This window comes from Dryobates pubescens, chromosome 3, assembly GCF_014839835.1.
Source record: "Dryobates pubescens isolate bDryPub1 chromosome 3, bDryPub1.pri, whole genome shotgun sequence".
Classification (NCBI taxonomy): Eukaryota; Metazoa; Chordata; class Aves; order Piciformes; family Picidae; genus Dryobates; species Dryobates pubescens.
In genome coordinates, this window is record NC_071614.1 from 23,674,128 (window position 1) to 23,699,994 (window position 25,867).

Sequence of the window (25,867 nt, forward strand, 5' to 3'; positions counted from 1 at the left end):
ATGTAACTATTTGCTCAAATGCCCAAAACAAAAATAAACCCTGAACCTTAACAAAACCCCTCCTAGCCACTTCAATCTGCAGGTTCCCAGAAATGCCTAGCAGAACACAAGAGAGACCTCTAAACTCACCTCTTCCACAGAATATTTAGTAGGAAAACTTGGAGTTACATGTTTGCTCTTTTCTCTGTTAACCCAGGTTTTTCTCCTAAACATGAGGGAAAACCTCTTGAGGCTGCTGGACTAGGCTGCCCACAGTGCTTGTGGAGTCTCCTTCCCTGGAGAGATTTCAAACCTACAGGAAAACTGCCATCCTGGGCAACCTGCTGTAGGTGACTCTGGACTAGATGATCTGCAGAACTCCCTTCCAAGCCCTCACCATGATGTGATCAAACATAAACAGAGTAAGGAATGCATGATCAGCAGGGTATCACACCTACAAGAACACAGAACAAATGCAAACTGACCCTGATCTTTGGCTGGTCAGTGACAGCACAAAGCAGAAACATCACTCTCCTCCCAGCCCATTCATGCTAGGAAAAGATAATACCATCATCTCCAGTTCTCTGTTGCTTACTCTGAGCAACCTGAGTTGATGATTCCCCTGCTCACTTCAGGAGGCTTGGACTAGATGAGATTTAAAGGTCCCTTCCAACCTAAAGCATTCTATGATTTCATGATTTCTCCATCTTCACCAGAGTAATCCATGCAAGACCTTTCCTTCCCACCTCACTTCAGAGGTAATCATCTTGGATTACAAGTTTCAGCCACTGGAAAATGCTGCCACAAACTGCTCCTTTGGGAATCTGCAGAGATGGCAAATTCCCATCACAGAGGTAGTGACAAACTCCTGGAACCATGAAGGACTTTTACTGTCACAACTGAAAAGGAAGGAAAAAACAACACAACCACAACACTTACTCAAGCTTAATTCTTTACATAATGGCAATTTTGTGTCATATATTGAATTGTAGAACTATCCTCAACTTCACAAGTCTACAAAGTGATAATGTTTTTGAAGTTATGGAAGTTATTAAAAGACTGTGAAAGTATAGAACAGGGAATTTACATTAACCTGAAAAGTACATCTGCCATTTCACAGAACCCCAGCATGGTGGGGCTTGGAAGGGACCTCTAGAGATCTAGTCCAACACCTGTGCTAAAGCAGGGTCACCCAGGGCAGAATGGGGAACAGGCAATGGGAAAGTGAACACAGATATAGTCCCAGGTAGGAGAAAACATTTGTTTTATCTGAGTTGCCAGAAACAGACACCACCTCCTTCCAAGATTTGGCTGTACACAAACTAGTTGTCAAAACCACCAGTGCCTCCCTACTGACTCAGTGTTTCCCTTTATGTAATCATTCTACTCCAATATCAATAAATAAAAGATTAACCCACAATAATTAAAAGCTACGATTTCATAAACACTGCATAAAAGATGTACCATAAACAAACAAACTCCAAGAACCCTGTTGTGCTTTTTACAGAGCATCCTGCCTGTCACCACAGCAGCTCTCTCCTGGTGTAACTCTACCGTGCCCACCCAGCTTGGCTAGTCCACTCTGCAGCCCCAGTGAGCCTCTCGTGACAAGCAGGCTTGCTCATTATGCAAAGCTTAAAAAAAACCCCACCAAACCCCAAAGCCTATTTCAGCTGCATTCATAACCAGATCAGGAAAGATTGTGATGTGTGTACTTCACAGCACACCTGCTTCCAAATGGTGTGCTGTCCGCCCTGCTCTACAAGCTGCAGGATCACACCCATAGCTGTGGCTCAATGGAGATGACTGACAAGTGGTGTCCCTTAAGGGTCCATAGTGGGACCAGTGCTTTTTAATACCTTCATCAATGACACAGTGGGATCAAGTGCACCCTCAGCAAGTTTGCAGGTTTGGGTAGGAAGGAAAGGACCATTAAAGCTCACTAGTCCAACCCCCCTGCAGTGAGCAGAGGTGACTCCAACTAGAGCAGGTTGCTTAGAGACCTGGAATGGTTCCACTGATGGGTTATCTACTACTGCTATGGGCAACTCAGGTCAGTGTAACATGGAAGTCCACTGGATATGCCCTCTTAAATTGTGAGAGCACTTACAAAGTAGGCTAACTCCAGTATGAGTTGGACAGGATCTCTGGAGATCATCTAGTCCAACTCCACTGCTAAAACAGGGTCATCCACAACAGGTTGCCAAGGGTTACCAATATCCAGGTGGGTTCGGAATTTCTCCATGGAAGGAGAACCCCACAACCTCTCCGAGCAGCCTGGTCCAGGGTTCCAGCATCCTCACAGGAAAGAATTTTCTCCTCATGTTCAGATGGAACTTCCTGGGTTCCAGTTTGTGCCTGTTGCCCCTTGTCCCATCGCTGGGCACCACTGAAAAGAGTTGGCTCCATCCTCTTCCACTGCCTGCCTACCCTCATTTAGCTATTTCTAACCACTGAGAGGATCCCCTCTAAGGCTGCTTTTCTCCAGCCTAAACAGCCCCAGGTCTCTCAGCTTCTCCTCATCAAGAGAGAGGCCTCAGCCCCTTCAGCATCTTTGTAGCTTCTGCTGGACTCTCTCCAGTAGTTCCTTGTCACTCTTGATATGAGGAGCCCAGAACTGGACCCAGGCCATGAGGTTGTAGCCTCACTAGGGTCTACTCTTTCCCTATTGAATAAGGTTATACCCAGTCCTAATCCATGGGGAATACCACAAACTGCAGGCCTCCAGCTCCAGAGTGAGGTGCTCCCTTCTTGGTACCGAAGACCACCTCAGCAGCAGACTAGGATAAGTCATTAAACAGCTACAAATCAAAGACAAGAATAATGGTAAGAAGCAGAAACCTAAAGAGGATGTAAGTAGGCTGATATGGTCAAAGCAATAAGCTCAGCAAGCCACCTCTGGTCTAGCATCCTGGACAGATGAAATCACAAGAAGAATCTAATGGCCAGAGGAACAGTGTTGCTGGGAACAGTACGTGAATTCACCAGTCTGGAAGAGTTTCAGCAAAGACTGCAGCATAATGGGAGACCTTACTGCTCTCTACAACTACCTGAAAGGAGGTTGTAGACAGGTGGGGGTTGGTCTCTTCTCCCAAGTAACTAGCAACAGAACAAGAAGACACAGTCTCAAGCTGCACCAGGGCAACTTTAGACTCCAGGTGAGGAGAAAGGTCTTCCCAGAAAGACTAATTGGCCATTGGAATGTGCTGCCCAGGGAGGTGGTGGAGTCACCATCCCTGGAGGTGTTCAAAAAAGGATTGAATGTGGCACTTGGAGCCATGGTTTAGTTGTCAGGAGCTATTAGGTAATAGGTTGGACTTGATGATCTCAGAGGTCTTTTCCAACCTGGTTGATTCATTCTGTGATAAGTCACAGCCAGTCTTTGTCAAATGTCCATGTTTTGGTGAGAGTTGACTGCCCAATACCATCCACTAGTACAGGGTCATAGACACTTAACAGGATAAAGAAAAAAGGAGAAAAAGCCCTATTGTTTAGTCCATTATTTCCCAACTTATAACCTGTAACTGAGACTTCTGACTCTGAGTCACTGGTTGAGGCACATGGAACGTTTTGTCACTTGGCAGCCACTCCAGACTATAGTTTCAGTTTTGGGAACCAGAGTGAGAAAACTGAAAGCACAAACCATTTTCAAGGGGCAGTCATGCTCAACTATTGATCAAATCCTAATTTTAGTATCTCAGATTCTATTGGACACACATTTTCAAGCAGCACAGAAACAACTTCCAAGTATCCTTGTGCTCTCCACCCCATTCTCAGTGGCTCATCAATCCCCTCTGAAAAAAGAAAGTACCATGCTCGTGCTCTGCACACCAATGAGGCTCTCCTAGGTCTCCAAAAGAACATCCACTGGCTTCACCTTCCTCATCTATGAGAGCTGTTGTGTGAAAGGTTTATTAAATACAGGATTGCATTTCACACAGCAATACTTTTCCATGTCCAGTATTTCACATAAAGTACAGATATCACTTCTTCATTCCAGAAGCATGTCCCAAATGAAACGCTTCACTATCAGTTCTATGAGTGTGAACAGGCAACTGAAATCAGTTACCTACCAAAGTCTTTAGTTCAATACCACAGGCAGTCGCAACAGCTCACATTACCTGAATTACACTGAGAAGTCTCTCAGGACGACTTCCACTTTCCTGGGCTCAGTTTCTTTAAGCATTTAAAGACAATCTAAAAAGACGGGAGGAAAAACGTGGATTTTTTTTTTTTCCAAGATGAGGCTTTCCACAGAAAAATAACCTCTCATCCCCTCTTTTGCAGTTACAATTGTGACTACGCCACTTCTCCCTGATTGTGTCTCCTGTTAATTACAAAAGCAATGAAGCCTGCAGGTTCTGTGTCTACGTGAGCATCTGTCTGCTACAAGATGAAAGAACGAGACACAGCCAGAATCACTCGGGTGCCAGGACTGTTCCTGCTGCCAGCCAACAGCCTCCACAAGGAGTGCAGCGCCGGCAGGGCGCGGGGCAGGTGAACCTGCCAGGCTCTCTCCAAGGTATCTGCGGCCCGTTTAGAAGCACCGAGACGGCAGCGCAGCTCCACTGCCTCACTCCCCAGGCCTCCCGGCGGCCGTCCCGCTCGGCGCTTCCTCCGCGCCAGGCCCGCAGTTCGGCGAAGCCCGTTAGCGCACACGCAGCTCCCGGGGCTGACGCGAAGGGCTCCGGCCCGGTGCTGCCGCCAACACCTTAGCGGGCAGGAAGGGTGCGTCCCGGACGTGCCCGCCGGTCCCTGAACCCTGCACGGGCAGAGGCGGCACTGCAGGAGCATCCTCCTCCCTAACAGGCCCCGCACCCTCCCGCCCCGCGGGCGGTAGCGGACCTCACAGCGCGCCTGCCTCGGCCCCGCTAGCGCCTGTCTTCGTCCCGCCTAGCACGCACCTCTCCCAGGGACGGCGGTCCGGGGATGCTGGAGGGCGGGAAGTACCGTCCTGGTGTGCTCCAGCCGCCGCCGGCAGCGGCTCCGCAGGCGCGGGCGGCCCAAACGCCTCCGTCAGCCTCCCTGCTCCAACGGTCCCCGGCCGCCTCGCAGCGCCCAACCAATCCCAACACACCTCTGCAGGGGCGCGCGCACCCTCGCCAATCTGAACCCGCGCCCCGCCGCGCCCCGCCTCACCCCACCCTCTCCGACACCCTCAGCCAATCAGCAGCGAAGCCTCCAACCCTCCCGCTCCTGCACGACACCGCTTTGGCTGTCCAATCACGAGGCAGGACTCTACCCTCGCCCGGCGGCGGACGTGCGTGCGCTCCCCCTGCGCGCTCCATCCCTTCACCTCAGCCAATCGGCGGCTGGGGTCGTGCGCTGCCAGTGCGCGCCGTCTGCCTTGCGCCAACCTGGGGCCCGGGGGCTCTCTTGCACTGCAGCCAATCAGCAGCCTCGCGCGCTCCCGTCTCCCACCCCACAGCGCGAGGCGGAGCACCCCTGCCTCAGGGCGCAGCGGCGGCGGAGTGCGGTGTGCGCCGCCAGGGTCGGCCCGGCCCCGGCCCCGGCCCCGGCCCCGGCCCCGGCCCCGGCCCCGGCCCCGGCCCCGGCCCCGGCCCCGGCCCCGGCCCCGGCCCCGCTTGTGGTGCCCGTAGAGCTATGTGGAGCACAGAGGCAGCTTCTTGAGGCCACAGAAAGATCCGGAGGTTAGCTCTGAACCTGAGGGTGCCCTGTCAGTGGGACCGGGTAAGGCCTGGTACAGGCAGGTTGTAGTAGAGCACTCCGCGGAGCTGCAGCAGCTCCAAAAAAGCAGTGTGGTGTGTGTGCATATACATATATGTATTTGTTGTCTAAACGATTTAAATGTTTACTAAAGATTAGGCAAGTATGATAGTTATGCTTTGAGACCATGGTAAGCGGAATGGGGAGTCCCTAAGAACAGAGCATTGTAGCATCCATCGTGTGAAACAAAGAATCACAGAATGGTGGGGGTTGGAAGGGACCTCTGGCAATCATCTAATCCAGCCTCCACTAAAACAGGGTCACCCACAACAGGTTGCCAAGGGTCACAAAATCCAGGTGGGTTAGGAATCTGCAGAGAAGAAGACAACATCACCTCTCTGGTGAGCCTCTTCCAGGGCGCTGGCATTCTGAGAAAAGAAGTTTCTCCTCCTGTTCAGATGGAACCTTCTGGGTTCCAGTTTGTGCCCGATGCACCTTGTCCAGTTGCTGGGCAACACTGAAAGGAGTCTGGCCACATCCTCTTGCCCCCCCCCCCCCCCCCCCCCCCCCGCACCCTCCCTCCCATTTAGATAGGGATAGCATTGAGAAGACACTGGTGTAGTGCTTCAGCTCTATCAGTATGTCTTGCTGAGACTACCTTCAACAGGTATCCTTTGTGCTTGAAGGGTAGCTTTGGCTCACAAGGAGCTGTGCACTTCAAGAACAGGCCAGTCATACACCAGGGGAGTCTTCTAAAAGCACCCTGCTGTGTCTCACAGCTTCCCCCGCCAGAGGAACAGCAAGTTTTTCATGTGACAATCTCCCCTGCTCTGTTCTTTGACCATCTGTGGCCAGCTGGATAGCACTGTGGCACGGCAATCAACTATGTCACAGCTTAGCTCACTGGCACCCTCACAACAGACACTAGTACGTGAGTGTTTTCTGAGGAAGATTGGGCAGGGTGGGCATCTGTGCCTGCAGCCTCCCTCTGCTCAGCATCCCTGAGTGGAAATACCACAGGTTCCCTCTGCAGAATTCTGTGCCTGTGGGAAAGGAACAGGAGTCTAAACACTGTGTGAAGAAGAGAGGCTGCTAACACGTATGGGAAAGAGATTTTGGCATGAGGAGCAGGAAAATGAGAGAGGAAAAGAAAAACATGGCATAGATGTTCTAGTTAGTGCTGCATTGATTTTTTTTTTCCCCTGAGCTTTATATGTGCAAATGATAGTAATGGGGCCCTTTTCCCAAATCCTGGAGCCAGGCCCACGAGCAGCAGTGGAACCAGACTTGGCAGAGGTGGTTGTTTCTGCTGGCTCCGTCGACACTAGCGAATTAAGTAGCAGCAGGACGTAGGCGTTGGCACTGGAGTTTGATGGTACTGTTTAACTGTTGAAACAGGTACCAAACAGTGCATTTTAGTGTGCATCCAGAATGGTTTGGGTGGGAAGGGGCCTTTAAGGTCATCTAGTCCCCCTGTAGTGAGCAGGGACATCAGCTAGAGCAGGTTGCTCAGAGCCCCATCCAACATGATCTGGAATGCTTCCAGGGATGGTGTTTATACCACCACTCTGAATAATATGGGCCAGTGTCTCATCAGTGGTGAAGTTTGCAGACTTGCAAAGGTTGTACACCATCCCATCACGTAGGTCAATGCATTGGGTTTGTGTGCAAGTGGATAAAAGAGACTGTGGTGAGGCAGGCTCTGCCTCTGCAGCCCATTGAGGTCCATGGTGGAGCAGATATCCACCGAGCACCCACAGAGGTTCATGGGTGAGCAGATATTCACCTGCAGCCTAGAGAAGACCCTACACCAGAATCACAGAAGACATCTGGTTGGAAGAGACCTCAAAGATCATCCAGTCCAATCTCCTAACCAACACTGAAGGGTCAACACTAAACCATGACTCTAAGCACCAGGTCCACACACTGTTTTAACACAGCAGATGGATGCCCAGAGGAGGCTGTGACCCCTTGGGAAGGCCATGATGGACCAGGCTTCTTACAAGACCTGTGGTCCCATGTAGAGAGAAGCTCATGCTGGAGCAGCTTTGCTGGCAAATCCCTGTGGAGGGGACATATGCTAGAGCACTTCATGAAGAAATGTCTTGCATGGGAAGGACCCTGTGCTGGAGAACTTCAAGGAAGACTGGTGGAAGGGACTCCACACTGGAGCAGGGGAAGAGTGTGAAGAGTCCTCCTGAGGAAGAAGGAGTGGCAGAGACAGTACAGAACTGACCCCAACCCCCATTCTCTAACTCCTGCACTACTGAGGGGGGAAGGAGGAAGAGACAACTGGGAGTAAAGCTACACCCAGGAAGAAGAAAGGGGTGGGGAGGTGTTTTAAGATTTCATTACACTACTTTGAATGAATTTGTAATTAACTAATTTCCCCAAGTCTTGTCTGCTTTGCACACAACAATGATTGTTGAGTGATGTCCCTGTCCTCATCTTCACCAAGAAGCCTTTTGTTGTACTTTCTCTCTCCTGTCCAGCTGAGTTGGGCAGTGATAGAGTAGTTTCAGTGGGCATCTAGTCAGGGTCTACCCACCACAGTGGTTAATAAAGATGTTAAACATCTGGACCTAGTTCCAAGTCTCAGGGACCACCACCACTGAGTGACAGGCCTCCAACTGGACTTTGTGCTACTGATCATAGCCAGCTACTGTTCAGTCCACTGTCCTCTTACCTACTTTGCACTTCACCAGTTGCTCTGTGTTGTGGGGGAGTTTGAAAAGCTGTGCTGAAGCCCAGATAAATATCCTCTGCTCTTCCCCCATCACAGATGGCCAGCACATCAGTCACTTCACTGCAGAAGGCTGTAATGTAATAGTGGTCAGGCATGGTTTTGTCTTCACCAACTACAACCAATCACCTTGCCCTTCATATGTTTATAAATGGTTTCTAGGCTTACTTGCTACATCACTTTCCCAGGGACTGAGGTGAGGCTGGAGCAGCCTTGCTCTTTTTAACCATAGAAACAACTTTTGCTTCTGCCTAGTCTTCAGGAATATCCCCTGATCACCATGACCTTCAGAAGATAGCTGGGGTGGCCTCAAAGTGACAGCAGCTGGCTCCCTCAGTCCTCCGAAGTGGGCAGCAGCTCCTGATGGAGGCAGAACAGGCTGTTCCCTTCTGAGCTGCTGTGGGTTGCTTAGTGTAAATAGGACAATATAGTCAATGCATGCTCAGCCCCTTGGCTTCAAGCCTCTCCTTGACAAAAGGGAAACCAAGCCTGGGCTGTGGCCCAAACCAAAGTCACTGGCTGGGAAGGGAGATTGATGGACATGGTTTGCACAGAACTCTTCCCATTCTATCATGGTCTTGCAGTACAGATACCTCCAAGATGCCAACATCCATTTGCCCAGCATTACTCCATTCTAGGTCACAGCTTCTCCAAGCGATGCAGAGGGGGAGGTAGGGGGGTGGGTAAAGGAGGAACCACAGCAACAGCACACAATATTTTTTCAGCTAAAGAAAAACAGCAGCAAAAGTGTGGGGAGAGAGGACTTCCTCATGCAGAGTGTGTTGATGTCATAAAAAAAAATACTAGCTGAGAGCATCAACAGTGTGTGCCAGAGAGGCAGGAGGTACAAGGACTAGAGCAACAACTGTCATGCTCCAAAGCACCCCAGCTGATTTCACAGAATCCCAGCATGGTGTGGGTTGGAAGGGACCTAGAGATCATCTAGTCCAACCTCACTGCTCAAGCAGGGCCACTCACACCAAACTGCCCAGGATTGCAATGTCCAGGTGCGTTTGGAATCTCTGCAGAGGATACTTCACAAACTCTCAGGGCAGCCTGGTCCAGGGCTCCAGTATCTTCACAGGAAAGAATTTTTTCCTCATGTTCAGATGGAATCTCCTGGGTTCCAGGTTGTGCCCATTGCCCCTTATCCTGTCACTGAGCACCACTGAACAGAGTCTGGCCCCAGCCTCTTGCTCCCCACTCATTCACTATTGATCAGCACTGAGAAGATCCTTTCTGCCTGCTCTTTTCCAGGATAAACAGCCCCAATGCTCCTGAAGTCTTTCAGGACCCCAGGTAGTGAGGCCTGAGGGGACTGCAGGGTATTTATTAAGGCTTTGTATGAAACCAAAATTTCCCCTTGAAATGTGTCAAGCAGACAAACAAACCAAACCATTACAGGTGCCCACAGCTTATACAGCCAGAAAAACCTGGTTGCCTGTTGTTTGTAAGGGTCCTTGAAAGCCAAAAGTCCAACGGCTGAGAAAAAAATAATCAACATTAGCAGAACTAACGACCATAAAATCATATGCTTTGTTTATTTAACATAAAATGAAACATGAAGATAAAATACACATTTGTCCATGTGCTGAAGAACTACTGTATTTTACATTCATTTATAAAGCAGGTAGTTTTACACGACGGGGGACAAAAAAAAGTAAGTGGGAGGAAGAGGAACGGAATCGGCAAGAAGACCTCAGCCACAGGGCAGGCTTTACTTGTCAAAGTGCTATCTCCTAAGGGCACGCAGATCTTCAAGTGACAGGTTAGAAACAGGCTGGTTTTAGCACTCCTCAGATCCCTCTCAATGCTGGTGAGAAGCTAAGGTGGAGTCTTATACAGCCAAACGAGTGAGACACTTGCTGCCAAACCACCTTTGCCAGGATGCATAGCTGCAGAGCACACCTTCCTTCACTGGAACCGGCCTGTGCTGGTTTTAAGCACCTACTAACCTAAAATTGCCTTTTTCCCCCCACACACACAAACCTCACCATATTTCTTACTAAATTTGACTTTGCCAACAGACTGTGGTACGATATGGGCTTGCAAGCGCACAGAAGATTCCTGGCAGTGCAAGGTGCTGTAAGTCCAGCTGGCTGCTTGTGGGTCTATCCTTGGAATACCTCTAGACACCCGGTAAAATCCTTGTTCCTGAAATCCCCATCCCTGAGGCTCAAGGTAAAGCTTGTCCCACCTCAGCTACAAGCTGAGAGCATCTGCACATGAATCCTATCAGCTGGGAAACAGCCCTGTGGAAAGCTGCAGCAGCTACACCGCGTTCACTTCCACACCTGCGCTGCCCCTTTTGGGTCACATTCCCTGGAACTGGGCCGTGAGGATCTGGAGGGATCCAAAAAATTAATGTCTTGACCCAGCTTTTCCTATATAATGCAGCATCTGAGAAGTCTGAACTGAAAGGTACAAGAGACAAAAAATGTTAAACTGGGAGAAGAAGGGAGATGCAGCAGTACCAGGGGAATAAGGAATGTCTGTTTAAAAGTGCAGTCAAAACACATTGCTACCATATACTTTGTCTACCCACCTATCTTAAATAAGAAAACAAACAGAAAAGCTGTAATTCCATCCCAGGTCCATGGTGACTTTGCAAGGTGTAAGGTCACCAGGAGGCTGAGATGGAGCTGGTCTTGCTCTGTACAGCCGACTGACACGTGGCTGAGTGTGCACACGCGCAGCCCCCCCCGTAGAGACTCTATATGCACACCAGAACAGCAAGGCTTCCTCATAGTGCAACTCTTCATGGAGTGAAAGCCCCCCTCAGTGTGCTGACAGCAAGTTTGGACAAAGCTTTGGGTGCCATGGTTTGTTTTTTCAAGCGAGTCCACTAATAACTGAAGCAGTATAAAACTCAGCTGCCTTTTCACCTTTCAGATTTATACTTTTAAGGACTTGTTAATGCCTCTTTCTTTTCCCCCCATCGTTTCTTTCCCCACCTCCACGCCCACCCAGGTCCCAGCAACAGATAATTGCTGCAAACATCTCCAATTCCTACACAAGATTCCTGCAACTGCTGGCTGGACTAAGTGGAACGGTGTAAATGTCACTTGAGACTCATCTAAGGCAAAATGGGCACCACGGAAAAGGAGAGGTGAGTGCACTGTCTCTCCTGTGCTGCAGAGCTGCTGCCACCTGATTCTCAGCAGAGATTTTGTGTTGTCTCAGGGGGCTGCAGATCTCCCAGTCTTTCACAAATGAGCAGCATGTGCTGCTTGCTCTGATAAATACCACCAGGAGGCACAGCGCTCTCTATCTCAGCATCATCCTGCAACCCCACGATCTGCACCCCTGTGCTGTCTGACCAGCGCTGCAGCTGCCCTCTGCAATCTGTGTGTGTATTAGGTAGTTGCTGCTCAAGAGAAGCATCTCCAGGAGCCCATTTCTGATGAGAATTCGAATAGCTGCAGAGATGGATTGTCCTCTGCAGCAAGATTCTCAGCAAAATTCCTACAAAGCAAAACCTCCACCTGCTCTGAGCATGTTTCCTTCCAGTCACTGGACTTTAGGTCTATCATTTGAATTCCCCATCAGGTGCTCACGGAAGAAATGAAGCCATTTAGTAACATTTCAGTGGCACAGCAAAACAGAGTAGCTCCCAATTTTGTTTTGGTTGAGTAGCTTCTGAACCAGTCCATCATGTCTTTGGCTCTAAAGGCAGCATTGCTTGTATAAAAGATCCACCTCAACTTCACCATCTCACCGTAGGTTATTCTGGGTGGGTTACGAGGCAAAATGAATGACCATTAACAGAAACACACACAGGACACAGGACTGAGAAACACTCTGGATGTTCTACCTAAAACTGCTCCAGAAGCTCTTCCCAACTCCATTTGCTCCTGAACCTCTGCACCCCTGCAGCGGCGCAGCGCTTCGAGTCCTTCTCTCCCTCTTTTCTTCCTTTTGTTTTCACACACGCTCAAACCCAACCAGCTCAAACCCTTTTTAATACATCAAAAGTGTAAAACAAAGCCTATATGAAGTACATACAGAATATACATACACATATTGCCAATATTGAAAATCCTTATGTAAAATATGACTCCTCTATATTATCTGTGTAAAAAATACATCTGAAAACGGTGCCAGCTGGAGTTTGCTGTACAGACACTCTACTACTTAAGTCCCTTTTACGATGGCAAAAGACAGACAAAAGATTAGCATCTTCTAAAGGGTGTCACAGGCCCATTGTCAAAACCAAGGGACAGACGTGGCCAACAGCATCAGATTTCTTCTTTGTGAGAACTCCCATTTTTATTGCATTCAGGGAAAACAAAGCAAAAGTTCTCCTGCTAGTAAAACAATTCTCAGCCTTGCCGAGACACTGCATACCCCCAGACCCTGTTTATCTACTTCATAAATCATCCTTTAGCAATTCTTTTTTTTGCCTTTTTCTTTTTTTTTTAAACAGATACTAAAATATATATTACTTAAAATATATTACTGTAAGCTCTTAAAATTGATCTTCAGTTATATCAAATGTATAGCATTAAAAAAAAAAAACACCACCAAACAACCTAAGTAACAAAGAAAATCCTGGATATCATCATCTTAGCAGATGTGGGAGCTGTTCCCCCGGTGAGACTATGCTGGAAATGGACCTGACATCTGGAAGGGACCCTCCTCACTCACCAAGTTAACCCCACAACCAGCAGATGGGCTGAGGGTGCTCCTCAACACAGCAGCAGTGTCCTGGGAATAGTCTTCTCCAACCCCACACAGCAATTAATCCATGCTAATTGGATTATGCACAAGCCATCCCTTCCCTCCCATCCTTTCCCTCCCACTGCTGCTGCCACCCACATGCTCAGATGTGGGATTCTGGATGTTCAACCATTGCCAGCCCAGTCAGCCCTGACTGGGCAGAGCCCAGCACCCTCCTCCATCAACCCCTGAAACCATAAAGCACAGCCAGTGGTGGCTTCCAAACAGCTGAGCCTAAGCACAACTCCCATGTGAAACCAGAGTTTGTTCAGGGCTTCGAGCACCTCTGGTGAGGTGAAGGGGCTGCTGGCCTTTCAATGGAAAACAGCCCAGCCTGTTTTATTTCTCTAAGCCATGGTGCTCCAAGTAGAGTCTGCCACCAGAGCAGTGGTGAGTTCTGCTCCAGCCCTACCACAAGCCTCTCACACCACTGCCACGGGGAAGACTGACCATCTCCAGAGAAGATGGGAGAACGCCTGGGCAGGGCTGGTGCTCCTCCCCCTTCTGGTGGCCTGCCAGACTCGAGTGGTTCGAATGACCCATCACATTGAGCCCCCCTGAAAGAGAGAAGCCCAAGTCCTGCTCCCAACCCACCACTGCCTTCATGCCAGCCCCAGGATAGTTGTGGCTGTAGCAGCATGAATTTCACCCATTAGAAGTAACAACCTGAGGATACCTCCTGCCTGCTAACAGCTTGACCAGAAACTTGCTGCCCCATCATCTATTTCTTGCCACCATAACAAAGCCACAACTCTGCTGACCAGTGCTAACTGCTGAGTATTTTGGTCTTTCCTTTTGATTTAAGAAGGGACAATAAAAACTCACACTACCAACCTGCCTCAAACACTGCACTCGCTCAGAGCTGTGTTCACTGCTCCTCTGCAGCACAAAACTGGGAGGTTTTGTACTGGAAGGTTAAATTCTGTTGATCAGACAGAATACCTTGTTCTCACTGCAGGACCTGGATGTGGCCTGAAGGGAAAAATGTAAAGCTGTGTATCTTTCCTTACTCAAGTTGTTCTTACTCCTATAAACATAGTTTGATGTTTAGCTATGAAAACACCATCTTCTCAGGTTTTGGGTTTTTTTTTTCTGTAACAGCATTTACTGTAGTGCTGTGAATTTACTACCCAGCAAAACAGAGTCTAACACTATGCCACAGCATCCCTCTTACTCGTACAACCAGTGTGAAAGAGGTTTCACCACCTGGCTGGAAGGAACGGCAGGAAGGTGGGATGATGGGAAGAGTGGAGACCACTGGAAGGAGCCTCAGCAGCAGGGCAGCAGCAGGCTGATGCCACTTTCTATGCAGACTGCAGAATTTCCCCCCTTCTAAAGTCCTCTGTGCCATAACCAGCACTGTAAAACATGCAAAGCTTTCAAGGTTTTACTTCACCTGAACTTCAGAGACATTATCACACTGAGCCCTGTCATTTCTAACGATTTCCTAAGTAACTCATTCCCTCTTGCAAACCTCTGGAGGCTGTTCCATCAAGCTGTACTTCATAGCTCAGAGCTTCTGTTAAAATCAAAGACATGCAGTTAAAAGAATTTATTTTCTTAAAAAAGAAATAGAAGAAAAGTAGCCCAATAAAAGTGCTGAGCTGTTAAAATACAACTAAGGCACTGAACAGAGTTGTAAACTTCCAAATTGTGATGTAAGATGCCTACACTGTCCACAACATGCCTGGAGACACCAAGGTCTTCGTGGTCACTACACATCCCAGCCTGGGACAGCGATGGCCCAGCAGGTGCATTCCTGCAGGACCATGCATAGAGCAGCAGCTTCTTGCCCTGCCAAAGCAGACGCTCAAGAGGTGCCTGTGGCACAGAAATCCAAACCCATGCACTACAGAGCTGTAAGATTCAAAAGGAGGAACCAGCTAGAGCCACAGCCAGGGTTGGGGACTGTTCTAAAAGATGCCAAGAGCAGCCTGTCCAAGGGGCAGCTTCAGCGGGTTGAAAAGCCTCCAGGGACCAAGATCACAGCCTGCTGCTCCCTCATCATCTTCCCCTCCTTAAGCACTCTTGTCAACCTAAAAAATTACAGTGATGAAAGTAAAGGTATGAACAGAACCAATCCAATTATGCTAGCAAAGCCTCTCTGCTCTTATTTGGGGCAGTTAATGACTTTTTCAGTTTGTTTTGTAACTAGCAACAATCTGTAAATTGGATTATACTGGGAGGACTGAGAGTGTCTGAGGATTGCACTGGTGTCACTTCTGTCATATCTAGACAAAACTTAATTTAATCAGAAGTGGACAGACTCTGCTCTCAGTGCTGGGCTCCCCAGGGCACACAGCTTGAAACCATTTCACACCACCACAGCCTAGGATGTAAAAAAAATGGCAGAAATTCCTCAAAGCGCACTGGAGATAGAGGCAGGCAGCGACAGGCTGCTGTCCAAATCAGTGCTGATGGGTAAGCCAACCTAGGGAACGAGATTATCCCTGTTCCAGCACCTGGGCATGCAACGGGAGAAGCCAGCCCATGTTTGGTGGTCTGCCCTTCACACACGCAGGTGGCAGAGGGAAAGCAGACAGACCAGGATGTGTTTCTCCACGTCCACAGGTTTCTCCCACCAACGTGTGCAGCATGATGGAAAAACTGGAAGGAATTTTTGAGCAGGATTGGAGATTTCAGGTTTAGATTAAAAACAAAGGGGGTGGGGGGGTTATTTCTAACGCTTAAATCCTCCTCTGCTGGATGTCAGAGCAGTGTTACACTGTCAGAAAGCAGAAGTCACAGCTCACCAGTGAAGATGAGCAAATGGAGACCAAGCTGCAGCTCTGGTTAACTCACACCCACAAATCCTGCTCTGGAGGACACCATGCTCTGCTGGGCAGAGAAGGAAATGTTTCTGTTGTGATGCGATGAAGTCTGTGACTCTTTTCTTTATGGTTACCAAATAAATCACCATCTGCCCCTTGGTAAAACACACTGCTTCACAGGGAATGCTTCCTGAACTCTGCCAGCAGCATGCCAGGTTCTGGGGCAAGGGAGAGGGCAAGGGAAAGCAGTAGCAGTCAAAGGGAGAAGAGATAGGCTGAGGACCCCTAGCTCACCAAACAGCTGTCCCACCTGTTCTGTTAATATTGCTTCATCTTAAAAAGGCCTTTGGATTAAAAGTGAATTCAGTGCTTTTCCATCAAAAAGATACATAGAACTGTTCCCTGACCACAATGCAGTATGGCCCCCACCCGCCCCCAACAGCAACAACATGGGACTGGAGGTGACTGGTGACTCTGATGTTCTTTGTTTCAGTAACAACAGACAGACGGTGGATGCGATGCGGACGTGTTGTGAGACATGGAAGCGCAGCTCAGCCTGTGCGTCGTTCGCCAGCCTGACACCTCGGTTCCTCCCCGGGAGAGCAGAGCACCCCTTTGCAGCTGCTTCCATTAACCCAAGTGAATGCACTCCTGAACACCCAAAGGGAGGATGAGCAGCACGAGCTGTGTCCCACCACCACGCACAAGTCCCACGCACCCCCTTCCAGTCTTCCCCAGCTCTCAGCCGGGCAAAACCCAAGCTGAGTCAAGCCTGATTTGGTATTTTAAAACACAAAGAGACGCCCACGGCAGGCTGATGGCAAGGCCCAACAAGACACCTGCGTTCCCTTTCCTATGCTTGGCTAAATATAAAATCTACAGAGCTCAGAGAGGTCTGACTGCTGCAGGGGCTGGAATGAGCACGGTTAAGAAAACAGCAGGACTGAGGGTGACACTGAGCACGCTTCACTCTCATCATGTGCTGTGACAGTGGATGGTGATCGGGGATGACACCTTCCAGCTCGCTCAAAATGCCTAAGAAAGCAGATTTCTGACAGTCCAGAAATGAAATGTGGTTCAGCACATATTTGTGACCTCTGCTTTAAATGGTTCCTGGGATTACTGATAATCAAGGTTACTGAGTTGCTTTAGTGATTTAGATTCCTGAATCCTATGGTTAGCACAGCTGCCATTTTCAGTATTTACCAGGACCAAATCAAGACACTCAAACAAGGCCACTGCAGCTGCCTCCTTGACAAAGAGGGACATGCAAACTAAAACCACCAGCCCACACTGCACAACCCAAAATTCCTTCTTGAAATGCCCTGCTCACAAGGCAAAGGCAACTGCTTGAAAGGCTGGTGCAGTGGCCTCCCAGTTCTGAACAACTGGAGCTAAAATTCTGAGCCAGGCAGCAACCCAGGCAGGGCTTTCCACTCTGGTGCTTGTTGTCAGTCAGCACAAATGTTTAGTTGCTTGATTACCCAATTCTTCTCTTTGCCCAGAGAAGACCACCTCCAGGCTAAGGTTTTGCCAGGGGTTTGTTCCCCTCCATCTAGAGCAGAGCTCAGCAAATGTGCTGAAGAGCAGGAAGGGGTTAATGAAACTGCAGTACAAGTCAAACACTACCTCCTAGAAGATTGAAAAAATATTTTTAAACAAAATAATGTGACATATTTACATAATTCCTTAAGTGCAAACTCTTGTCACAATTCACGTAGTTGAGCTGAGTTTAGACTCACTGTACAAGAAGGTGCTCTTTCTCTAATGAAAGAAGAACTCTACTCTGTATTCCTGATTCTGTAACGTGTCTCTTGTGCAAGGCAGTAAATTTCCTGTTTCTTCCCAATGTAATTCCTAAAGCAAACCCAACATCAAGCCATCCTCTTCCCCACTTCCCGTCCTGGTTACCGCACGACGAGGCAGGAGACACAGAGCTTAGAGGGGCCAATGCAATCGTCATGGCAGAAGGCACCGCAGCCCTTGCACATGATCATGGCTTTCAACCTGCAGTAACATTTGGAAGGGGAATCCTCCATGCTGCTGTCTTCAGCGAAGGCTTGAACAGGGATGGGTTGACTGTGGTTGCCAGAGTTCATAGCCTGGCTGGTGGGAATGGTGGTGACAGTCACAGAAAAAGACATGACGTTCCCCATGCTACTGGACAACTGATTGCACTCAGACAGCCCAGTCATAAGAGACCCTTGGTTCACGTCCGGGGAAGTGGAGACATTTATTGTACCACTGTAACTGGGCCCAATGAGCTGTGGGGCAGTGTTTCCAGACAGCTTTGGAGGGTGTGAAGGAGAGAGCCGTGGAGGCTGCTGCTGCCCAGAGTCTGAGGACAGTACAGGAGGACTGAAAAGCTCCGGACTGCCGTGCATTTTTCCCCTCATTGCATGTGCCACCTGCTCTTGGGCGGCCTGAATAAAATCTTGTGCTAGCATAGTCCCATCAAAGGCCTGAACATTCTCCTTGCTGGCTGCTGCTGCTTGCTGCGACGCGGCTGCTTCCGTCTTTACACCCTTCTTAGCAAGGGTGCTGTAATCTGGAGAAGTCATGCTATGAGATACCTGCTCTTTTTCACACTGACCAGCAGCCTGCAAAGCCTGGGGCTCCTCTTTTACACTGATATGTTCCTGTTCATCACCAGTGCTCTCATCATCTGCATCTCCTTCCTCACTGCTGCTGCCATGGCCAGCTACCTCCTCACATTCCCCACACTCTGGTTTCAGAGCATCAGCAGGACTGCTCAGGCACAAGCGGCTTTCAGGGTTCAAGGAGAAGCCTCTCCTCAAACTCTCTGAACCACGACCATAGGTGGAAATGTTGAGCAGATAATGACCAGACATAGCAGGCTTGGATGTCCTTCTGCCCATGAAACCCAACATAAATCTCTGGCTGTTGGAGCTGTTTTCTACCTGGAAGCCTGAGTGAGTGAGATTCAGTTGTGAAGGCTGAAGGACTGGCAACAAATTCTGCCTCTGGACCCTCTTGATAAGAGTCTGAAGAATCTGCTCTTGGGTTGTCTTGCTGAGTGCCTCATGGCACTGCTGCTGCTCAAGACTGGGCTCCTTTCCCAAGGGGAGTGGGAAGGTCCTTTGAACGTGAGGCAGAGGCCGGTTCTGGCAAAAGATTTTCCCCAGCTGTGGTGCAGGTAAACTGGATTGTCTTTCCCCACCCTCAGCTCCAGTGCTGTTCCCTGCTACACTTGTAGCACTGGATGCTGCTGCTGCCCCTTTTTCTTCATGAGGAGCTAACGGGACAGTTTTCATTGCTGCTTTGGTGAGAGGCTTCGGCAGGATTTGCTCCAGAGGGACGTTCTTGCCTTGAAGAAGCTGGGTGACCAAAGGGTTGTTAGCAGGAATACTGGAGCTTGGTTTTGGGAGGGCTGCACTTGAACTTGGATGAGTTTTAAGGCTAGGCACTGCTGATGAAGTGTGAGAGGGTGGGACGGATGCAGCAGATGGGACCACGCCTCCAGCCTGGCCTTCTGAGCTCACGGATGTTAGCGAAGACATTGGAGGGGAAGGAGATTTGCTTTTAGAAACATCTAAGATGGTCCCTCCTAAGGCTGTAGGTGTTACCTTAGTTAGGCTTGTGCTGGGATCCGCTGTGGATACCGTGACGCAGACCATTCCATCCCTGACAGCTGGAGCCCCACGGGCCTGGCCTGGCCCTGCCAGAGCAGGAGGTACTTTCTCTTGTTTCTCTTTGCTACCAGCATACTGGGAGCCTGAAGTCTGACTGAGAACCATGCTGGGAGGGCTCTGCTTTAACCTGCTGGTTTTCTCTAATGCCGGTGCCGCGGATGGGGAGGGGCTGGTGCCTGTATTGCTGGCCGGAGTTCTGGACTGCAGTGTGGAAGTCTGCTGTAGTTGTGCTCTAGAAGGATTGTGAGGTGGTGCCTGCTCTGTGGCCTGGTTCTCCACTTGGCTGTGGGTCCCTGGACAATGGGAAAGAAACCTTCTCGAACTTCCCCCGCTTCCAGTTCCTGCCAGTTCCAGTGCATTTCCTCCAGTTCCAGTTGTGTTGGTTCCACCTGATGCTGTGTTACTCTTCTCTCCTCCACCTCCCGGCGGGGCCCCACCACCTCCTGGTCCAGGCCCTGGGACAGCTCCCCCATTGGAGGCAGCGGCAGCAGCGGCGGCGGCAGCGGCGGCGGCTGCTGCCCTCTGAGCCTTGGCTTGCTGGGCTTTTGCCTTGATGTCTGCCAGAGTTCTGGCCCCGGTTCTTCCTGGACTGGTAAGTGAGAGTGGGAAACGTACCCTGGGAGAGACCTGGCCCGCAGGAAATGGCATTGGGGAGATTCTGGAGACGGGAATCTGAAACAGAGGAGGAGAAAAGCACAGCTGAGATACAGGAAACATTCAACCCATGTATTTAAGAACTTTAGGGTCTACAGCTGGGGCCTTAGATAAATAGTTGTAGTGTTGGAGAAGTCTCTTGGAGAAATCCCTCATCTCCCTCACCTGAGGCCAGTAATAAAGGCCCTGTGTGATCTTTCGGTGTCAGGCAGACCTGTTTTAAGTACATTTCAATCCTAGTGACTCACCTGGAAGCTCACCCCTCACAGCTACAGGCAAGAGAACATCATACATCACAACTCAAAGCCTATCAAGCTCACTCAGAAAAATCTGTAAGGTTGTTCTGGACCTCAGCACTTATGGTCCATCATTCTTCCAGCCTTTGTTTCCTCAAAGACTATCAAATGCCCAAACTGAGTGTGCTTATTGCTCACTCATGGGGTATTTCCTGGTGGTTTGGTAGTAGGTGTATGGTCTATTGCCCAGACCAAAATTTGGAGTATTTCCTCTTTGTTTCCGTCTGCCCTATCCCAGTGGCAACTGTTTGCCTGCTTCCTTTCCTATGCAGGTTCTCAAGACTCAGCAGCTAAAGGGCTTTTGAAGTTCAGATATTCCCTACAACAGCCTTTCCCTGCCACCCAGTCCGTACTATGCTGCATCCAGCTGGTAGAAATGAGAACTGCATTAGCTCTAGATGGTGAATAATTTAATTTCTGAGCTTGACATAATGGAGGAAGCTGCAACAATGTTCTTTCCTGACCTGTTACTGTACTGCTGGGGATACCTCCACATCTGCAAAGTTCTCTGCACTTCTGGGCTGCAATCTGCTTTGTTATAGTCTCACAGTTCCTCTACAGCTGTCCCTGGCTTCCACAATGAACTCAGTGCTCCCTGTTATGGGCAGTCTTGGGCTTCTGCACAACTGTCCAAGCTTCTGCCCAAGACATCTTTTAACAGACACGTGTGTACGAGAGACACCCAACCCAAGCCATGGTGAGTAGCAACCAGCCTTCATATCCACATTGCTGCAACAGGCAGGCAACAATCTGCAAACACAACCAGGACCAACAAAGGGTTTCTCTGGGAGCCACCAGTTGAAATGAGCCATCTGGGGCCACTCCACATATCTGGCTTTGTTTCTCCTTACCTTGAGTGGGGGTACTCGTGGCACTGGGGTCCCCGTGGCAGGAAAGGACTGTGGCTGGGTGCGAAACGCCTGGTGGTGCTGGCAGCTCTCCACCATGCGTGGCTTCTTCTCAGGAGTGGTGAGAGCTTCCTCACGACTCTCCAGCTTCCTCTTATGGGCTTCAATGCTGACCTCCATCTCTTCATTTACAGGGGCCTTCTTTTCAGGTGTTTCTGGAGTCTTCACTGGACTCTTTATGTTTGCTACAACTTCCCCTGCTTCAAGGCTCTTTGGTTTACTTGGGGCCAGGACTGAGGTACTGACGGTCCCTTTCACGAGCACCTCCTTGGAGGCAGTGTGCTTTCTCTCTTCCTCAGGCTTCTGACCAGCAGCAGTTTCTGGTTTCTCTTGAACGGGTTCTCCTTGGACCTTCTCTTTTGTAGGGAGTGAATGGTCACTGGGTTTCACTGGGGAAACTGAGGGCTCTGCAGGTTTGGCTGGTTTGGGCTGCACATCTTCTCTTTGTTCCTCTCTTTTCATGGTTGGTGCTTCGTGGACTGCTTGTGCTTTAGACTCTGAGGAAGACATCACCTCCTCTTTGAGCGAGGCCAGAGAGGCCGCTGTGCGTTTTGGCTGTTCAGCTACTACATTTTCAGTCTCTGGCTCGGCAGGGCTGCTGTTTGCCATCAGTCTCTTAGACTCTTCAAGACTTAGTCCAGAACTATCAATAAAAACAGAGTATTTTGTAAAACATGCTTGCAAAATGCATATTACCACTTTGAAAACAGGGAGAAGACTCTCAGCAGAGCACACCCTAAATAAATGTGTCTCAGAACTAAATCTATGCTGCTGTCTTTGAAAACCTGTTTCCACGTAAACATAAGGAAAACCTCATTCACTGAGAGGATGACAGAGCCCTGGAACAAGCTGCCCAGAAAGGTTGTGGAGTCTCCTTCTCTGGAGATATTCAAAACCCAATATAACTAACTAAGGTTGGAAGAGACCCCAAGGATCATCAAGTCCAACCCACCTGGATGCATTCCTGTATGACCTACTCTAGGTGATACTACTCTGGCAGAGGAGTTGGACTAGATGATATTTCAAAGTCCTTTTCCAACCCCTAACATGCTGTGACTCTCTGAGCTCTTGGTGCTTCCACATGGAACAGAACTTAATAGCAAATTTTAAACCATCTAAACAAAACTTGAGGAACACAGGTGAGATCTAGTCCCTCTACTCAGAGAACTACCCATTTGCCAGGCTGCAAACCAGAATAATTTGGCCAAGAGTAAATATTCACTTCATTGGTCATCACAGACCTATCTCTGCAGCACGTGAACATCTCCCACACTGTGTGCCTCTGACTGGAGCACATATGGTGACATTTGGAGAAAGGGATGCTCCAATCCTTATAAAGTGAATTTCATAGAATCAGAGAGTCTCCCCACCCTCGTACTAAAGAACTTCTTAAATCCATCTCCAAAATGATGGGAAAGTCTTGAAGGAAAAAGAAGCACAGGCTTGCAGACTGAGGTGTTTAACTGAACACATCCCTGACTGAAGATGTGGAGAAATACAAAGATTTTACCTAGCAGCTAGACTAGACTAGAATAGAATAGAATCAAGTAAACTATGGCACCAAGCACCCCATCAAGTCTCCTCCTAAACACCCCCAATGATGGCAACTCCACCACCTCCCCAGGCAGCACATTCCAATGGGCAATCACTCTCTTTATGAAGAATTTCTTCCTAACATCCAGTCTAAACCTCCCCTGGCACAGCTTGAGACTGTGTCCTCTTGCTGCAAGGCAGAGTAGGCTCAACCACCACCTGTGGATCACCAGGATCCTGACACTAGAAGAGCCATGAGAGGATAGCATCTCTAAGTATCTTGGCAAGGAGTGGGAGAAACTGAGATATAAAGTCTAAAGGACACCCTCAGGTAAGGAAAACAGTACTACAAGAGTTAAGGAATCACAAAATCATAGAATGTTTTGGGTTGGAAGAGATCTTAAAGACCACCAAGTTCCAACCCCCTGCCATGGGCAGGGACACCTCCTATGAGACCATGCTGCTCAAGGCCCCATCCAGCTTAGCTCTGAACTCTTCCAAAGTTCACCACTTCTCTGGGTAACCTGTTCCAGTGTCTCACTACCCTCATATGGTGAAGAATTTTTTCCTAATGTGTAATCTAAGCCTTGATTAGAAATTAAGTCTAATTAGCATTAGAAATGACAGAAAACAATCACTTCTGACCTAGATCACTCAGCTCTGGGGCAAGTTTTTCAGGTGTCAGGACTAAAGAAACGTTAATGCTTCTTTATGGACAGCAAAGCTATCAATGTGGCAGTGCATCTGGGCAGGCAATGCAAAGGTAAAAAAGGCAGGTGATTTCCTTACCTCTGACCATAATAGCTCTCAAAAAAATGTTCCTTCCACAGCTCAACCTTCTTTTCCTTTTCTATTTCTTGACGTATTCTTAGCTGCATTTCTGGGGTGAATTCACCTGCAAAATGCAATAGAGGATACCTTTTATAAAGCTATGGATAAAATGAATGACAGAATCCCAGCATGCTGGGGGTTGGAAGGGACTGCTGGGGGTCATCTGGTCTAACTCCACTGCTAAAGAACCATCACCCACAACAGGTTGCCCAGGATCACAGTGCCCAGGTGGGTTTGGAGTCTCTCCAGAGAAGATGACTCCACAACCTCTCTGGGCAGTCTCTTCCAGGGCTGTGGCACCCTCACAGAAAAGATTTTCCTCATGTTCAGGTAGAACCCCTGGGTTCCAGTTTGTGCCATTTGGCCCTGGTCCTGTTGCTGGCACCACTGAAAAGAGTCTGGTGCATCAATTTGCTCCCCACCCTTTAGCTATTGATGAGCACTGAGAAGATCCCCTCTCAGTCTGCTCTTCTCCAGACTACCCAGCCCCAGGTGTCTCAGCCTCTCCTCATCAAGAGAGAAGCCTCAGTCCCTTCAGCATCTTTTTAGCCTCTGCTGGACTCTCTCCAATAGTTCCCTGCCTCTCTTGAACTGATGTGCCCAGACCTGGATCCAGGACTCCAGATGTGGCCTCACTTGGGCAGAGTAGAGGGGGAGGAGACTCTCTCTTAACCTGTTGGCCACACTCTTCTTAATACACCCCAAAAGACCGCTGTCCTTCTTGGTCACAAGAGCACGCTTGTGCACTTCCTTTCTCTACTGGGCTCAGCAGCAGGCTGTATTTAGATACCAGAGCTTGAGGATATCACATCTCTATTGTCAGTTCAGTGAGATCTTAAGCCCATTTATCCATCTTTTCTCACCTCTTCCAGGGACTTGCTCACTTTTTCATATTAGGTTCAGAAGAGAACTCCTTACTCCAGCCCTCTCCATAGCCTTGAGATGACACAGATCTAGGCTTGGCGTGTGCTTGCATGAGCAGCACTGACAACAGTGACCTTTGGTCACTACAGCACTTCAACTTCTTCATCAAATAGCACATTTCAGGCATTCACTAGTTGAAAGCTTTCTAGCATTTGGCTTCATTTTCTTAGGAGGTTTTACCTTCTGACAACCTCTCCTTCCAGCCCTGGGCAGCTGAGGTGAAGAACTCGTTGTTGAGCGCAGAGCCACTCAGCTTCATCAAACCATCCGCCCCAACCTGCAGCACAGGACAAAGGAAACAGCATTAGCTAGCTGGAAAGGCAAGTGCCACAAGCTGTCACCTCAGATCTGAAAACAGAGCAAGAGCCCAAACACTGACACGAATCTCTCTGGAATTTCTTTAACTCACACAGACCTAGATAATCACTTCTTAAGGCTGTGCTCAGCCAAGCCTGGGATCCAGGAGGCTGGAGTAAATGACCCTCACCCTTGCTTCAGCCCAGCTCTCTGTGGTCCTTCTGCTGCACAAGCATGCATGAGCAGCAGATGGTAAAGGTGGCAAGGAGAATCACAAGGCAACAGAACAGCAGTGCCCCTGAGAAGCTTCTTTAGATGCTCTTTCCCCTCCAGAATTAGCATTGTCTGAACTACCACACAAGGCAACAGCTCTGCTGTCTTCTGGGGAACGTGAAGTGCATGAAAGAAAAGCAAGGACATGAAAGGTGTCATAAAAAAGTAAATTTCACAGAGCCCCAGCACAGTGAGAGTTGGCAGGGACCTCTGGGGATCATCTAGTCCAACCTCCCTGGATCAAGCAGAGTCACCCACAGAAGGCTGCACAGAATTTTATCCAGGAGGGTTTGGAATCTCTCCAGAGAAGGAGACTCCACCTCTCTGAGCAGCCTCTTCCAGGGCTCAGTGACTCTCACAGGAAAGAATTTTTTCCTCATTTTCAGATGGAACCTCCTGGATTCCATTTTGTGCCTGCTACCCCCTGTGTTGTCATTGGGCACTACTGAAACAAGTCTGACTGCATCCTCTTGACCCCTGCCCTTTAGCTATTGATCAGCATTGAAAAGACCTCCTCTAGGTCTGTTCTTCAGCAGGCTAAACAGCCCCAAGACTCTCAGCCTTTCCTCATCAGAGAGATGCTTCAGTCCCTTCAGCACCTTTGCAGCTTCTACTGGAA

The 25,867-nt window shown here is 49.1% G+C and overlaps 2 protein-coding genes across 12 annotated transcripts in view; both read right to left on the reverse strand.

Moving 5' to 3' along the window:
* Window positions 1-5,036, reverse strand: part of DTNB (dystrobrevin beta) — a 194,156-nt gene extending 189,120 nt beyond the window's left edge. For all 9 annotated transcript variants that reach the window (XM_054179822.1, XM_054179821.1, XM_054179820.1 and 6 more), the window contains exons 1-2: window positions 4,884-5,036; window positions 4,101-4,176 (exon numbers count right to left, since the gene is read on the reverse strand). The gene's annotated coding sequence lies outside the window, so the exon portion shown is untranslated. The remainder of the gene's footprint in view (window positions 1-4,100; window positions 4,177-4,883) is intronic.
* A 10,752-nt stretch (window positions 5,037-15,788) lies between these two features.
* The window catches only part of ASXL2 (ASXL transcriptional regulator 2), an 89,557-nt gene continuing 79,478 nt past the window's right edge, over window positions 15,789-25,867 (reverse strand). For all 3 annotated transcript variants that reach the window (XM_054179809.1, XM_054179810.1, XM_054179811.1), the window contains 4 exons: window positions 24,859-24,955; window positions 23,713-23,818; window positions 21,334-22,033; window positions 15,789-20,204 (listed from right to left, as the gene is read on the reverse strand). In XM_054179809.1, the coding sequence (XP_054035784.1) occupies window positions 17,787-20,204; window positions 21,334-22,033; window positions 23,713-23,818; window positions 24,859-24,955 (3,321 nt within the window). In that variant the 3' untranslated portion in view covers window positions 15,789-17,786. The remainder of the gene's footprint in view (window positions 20,205-21,333; window positions 22,034-23,712; window positions 23,819-24,858; window positions 24,956-25,867) is intronic.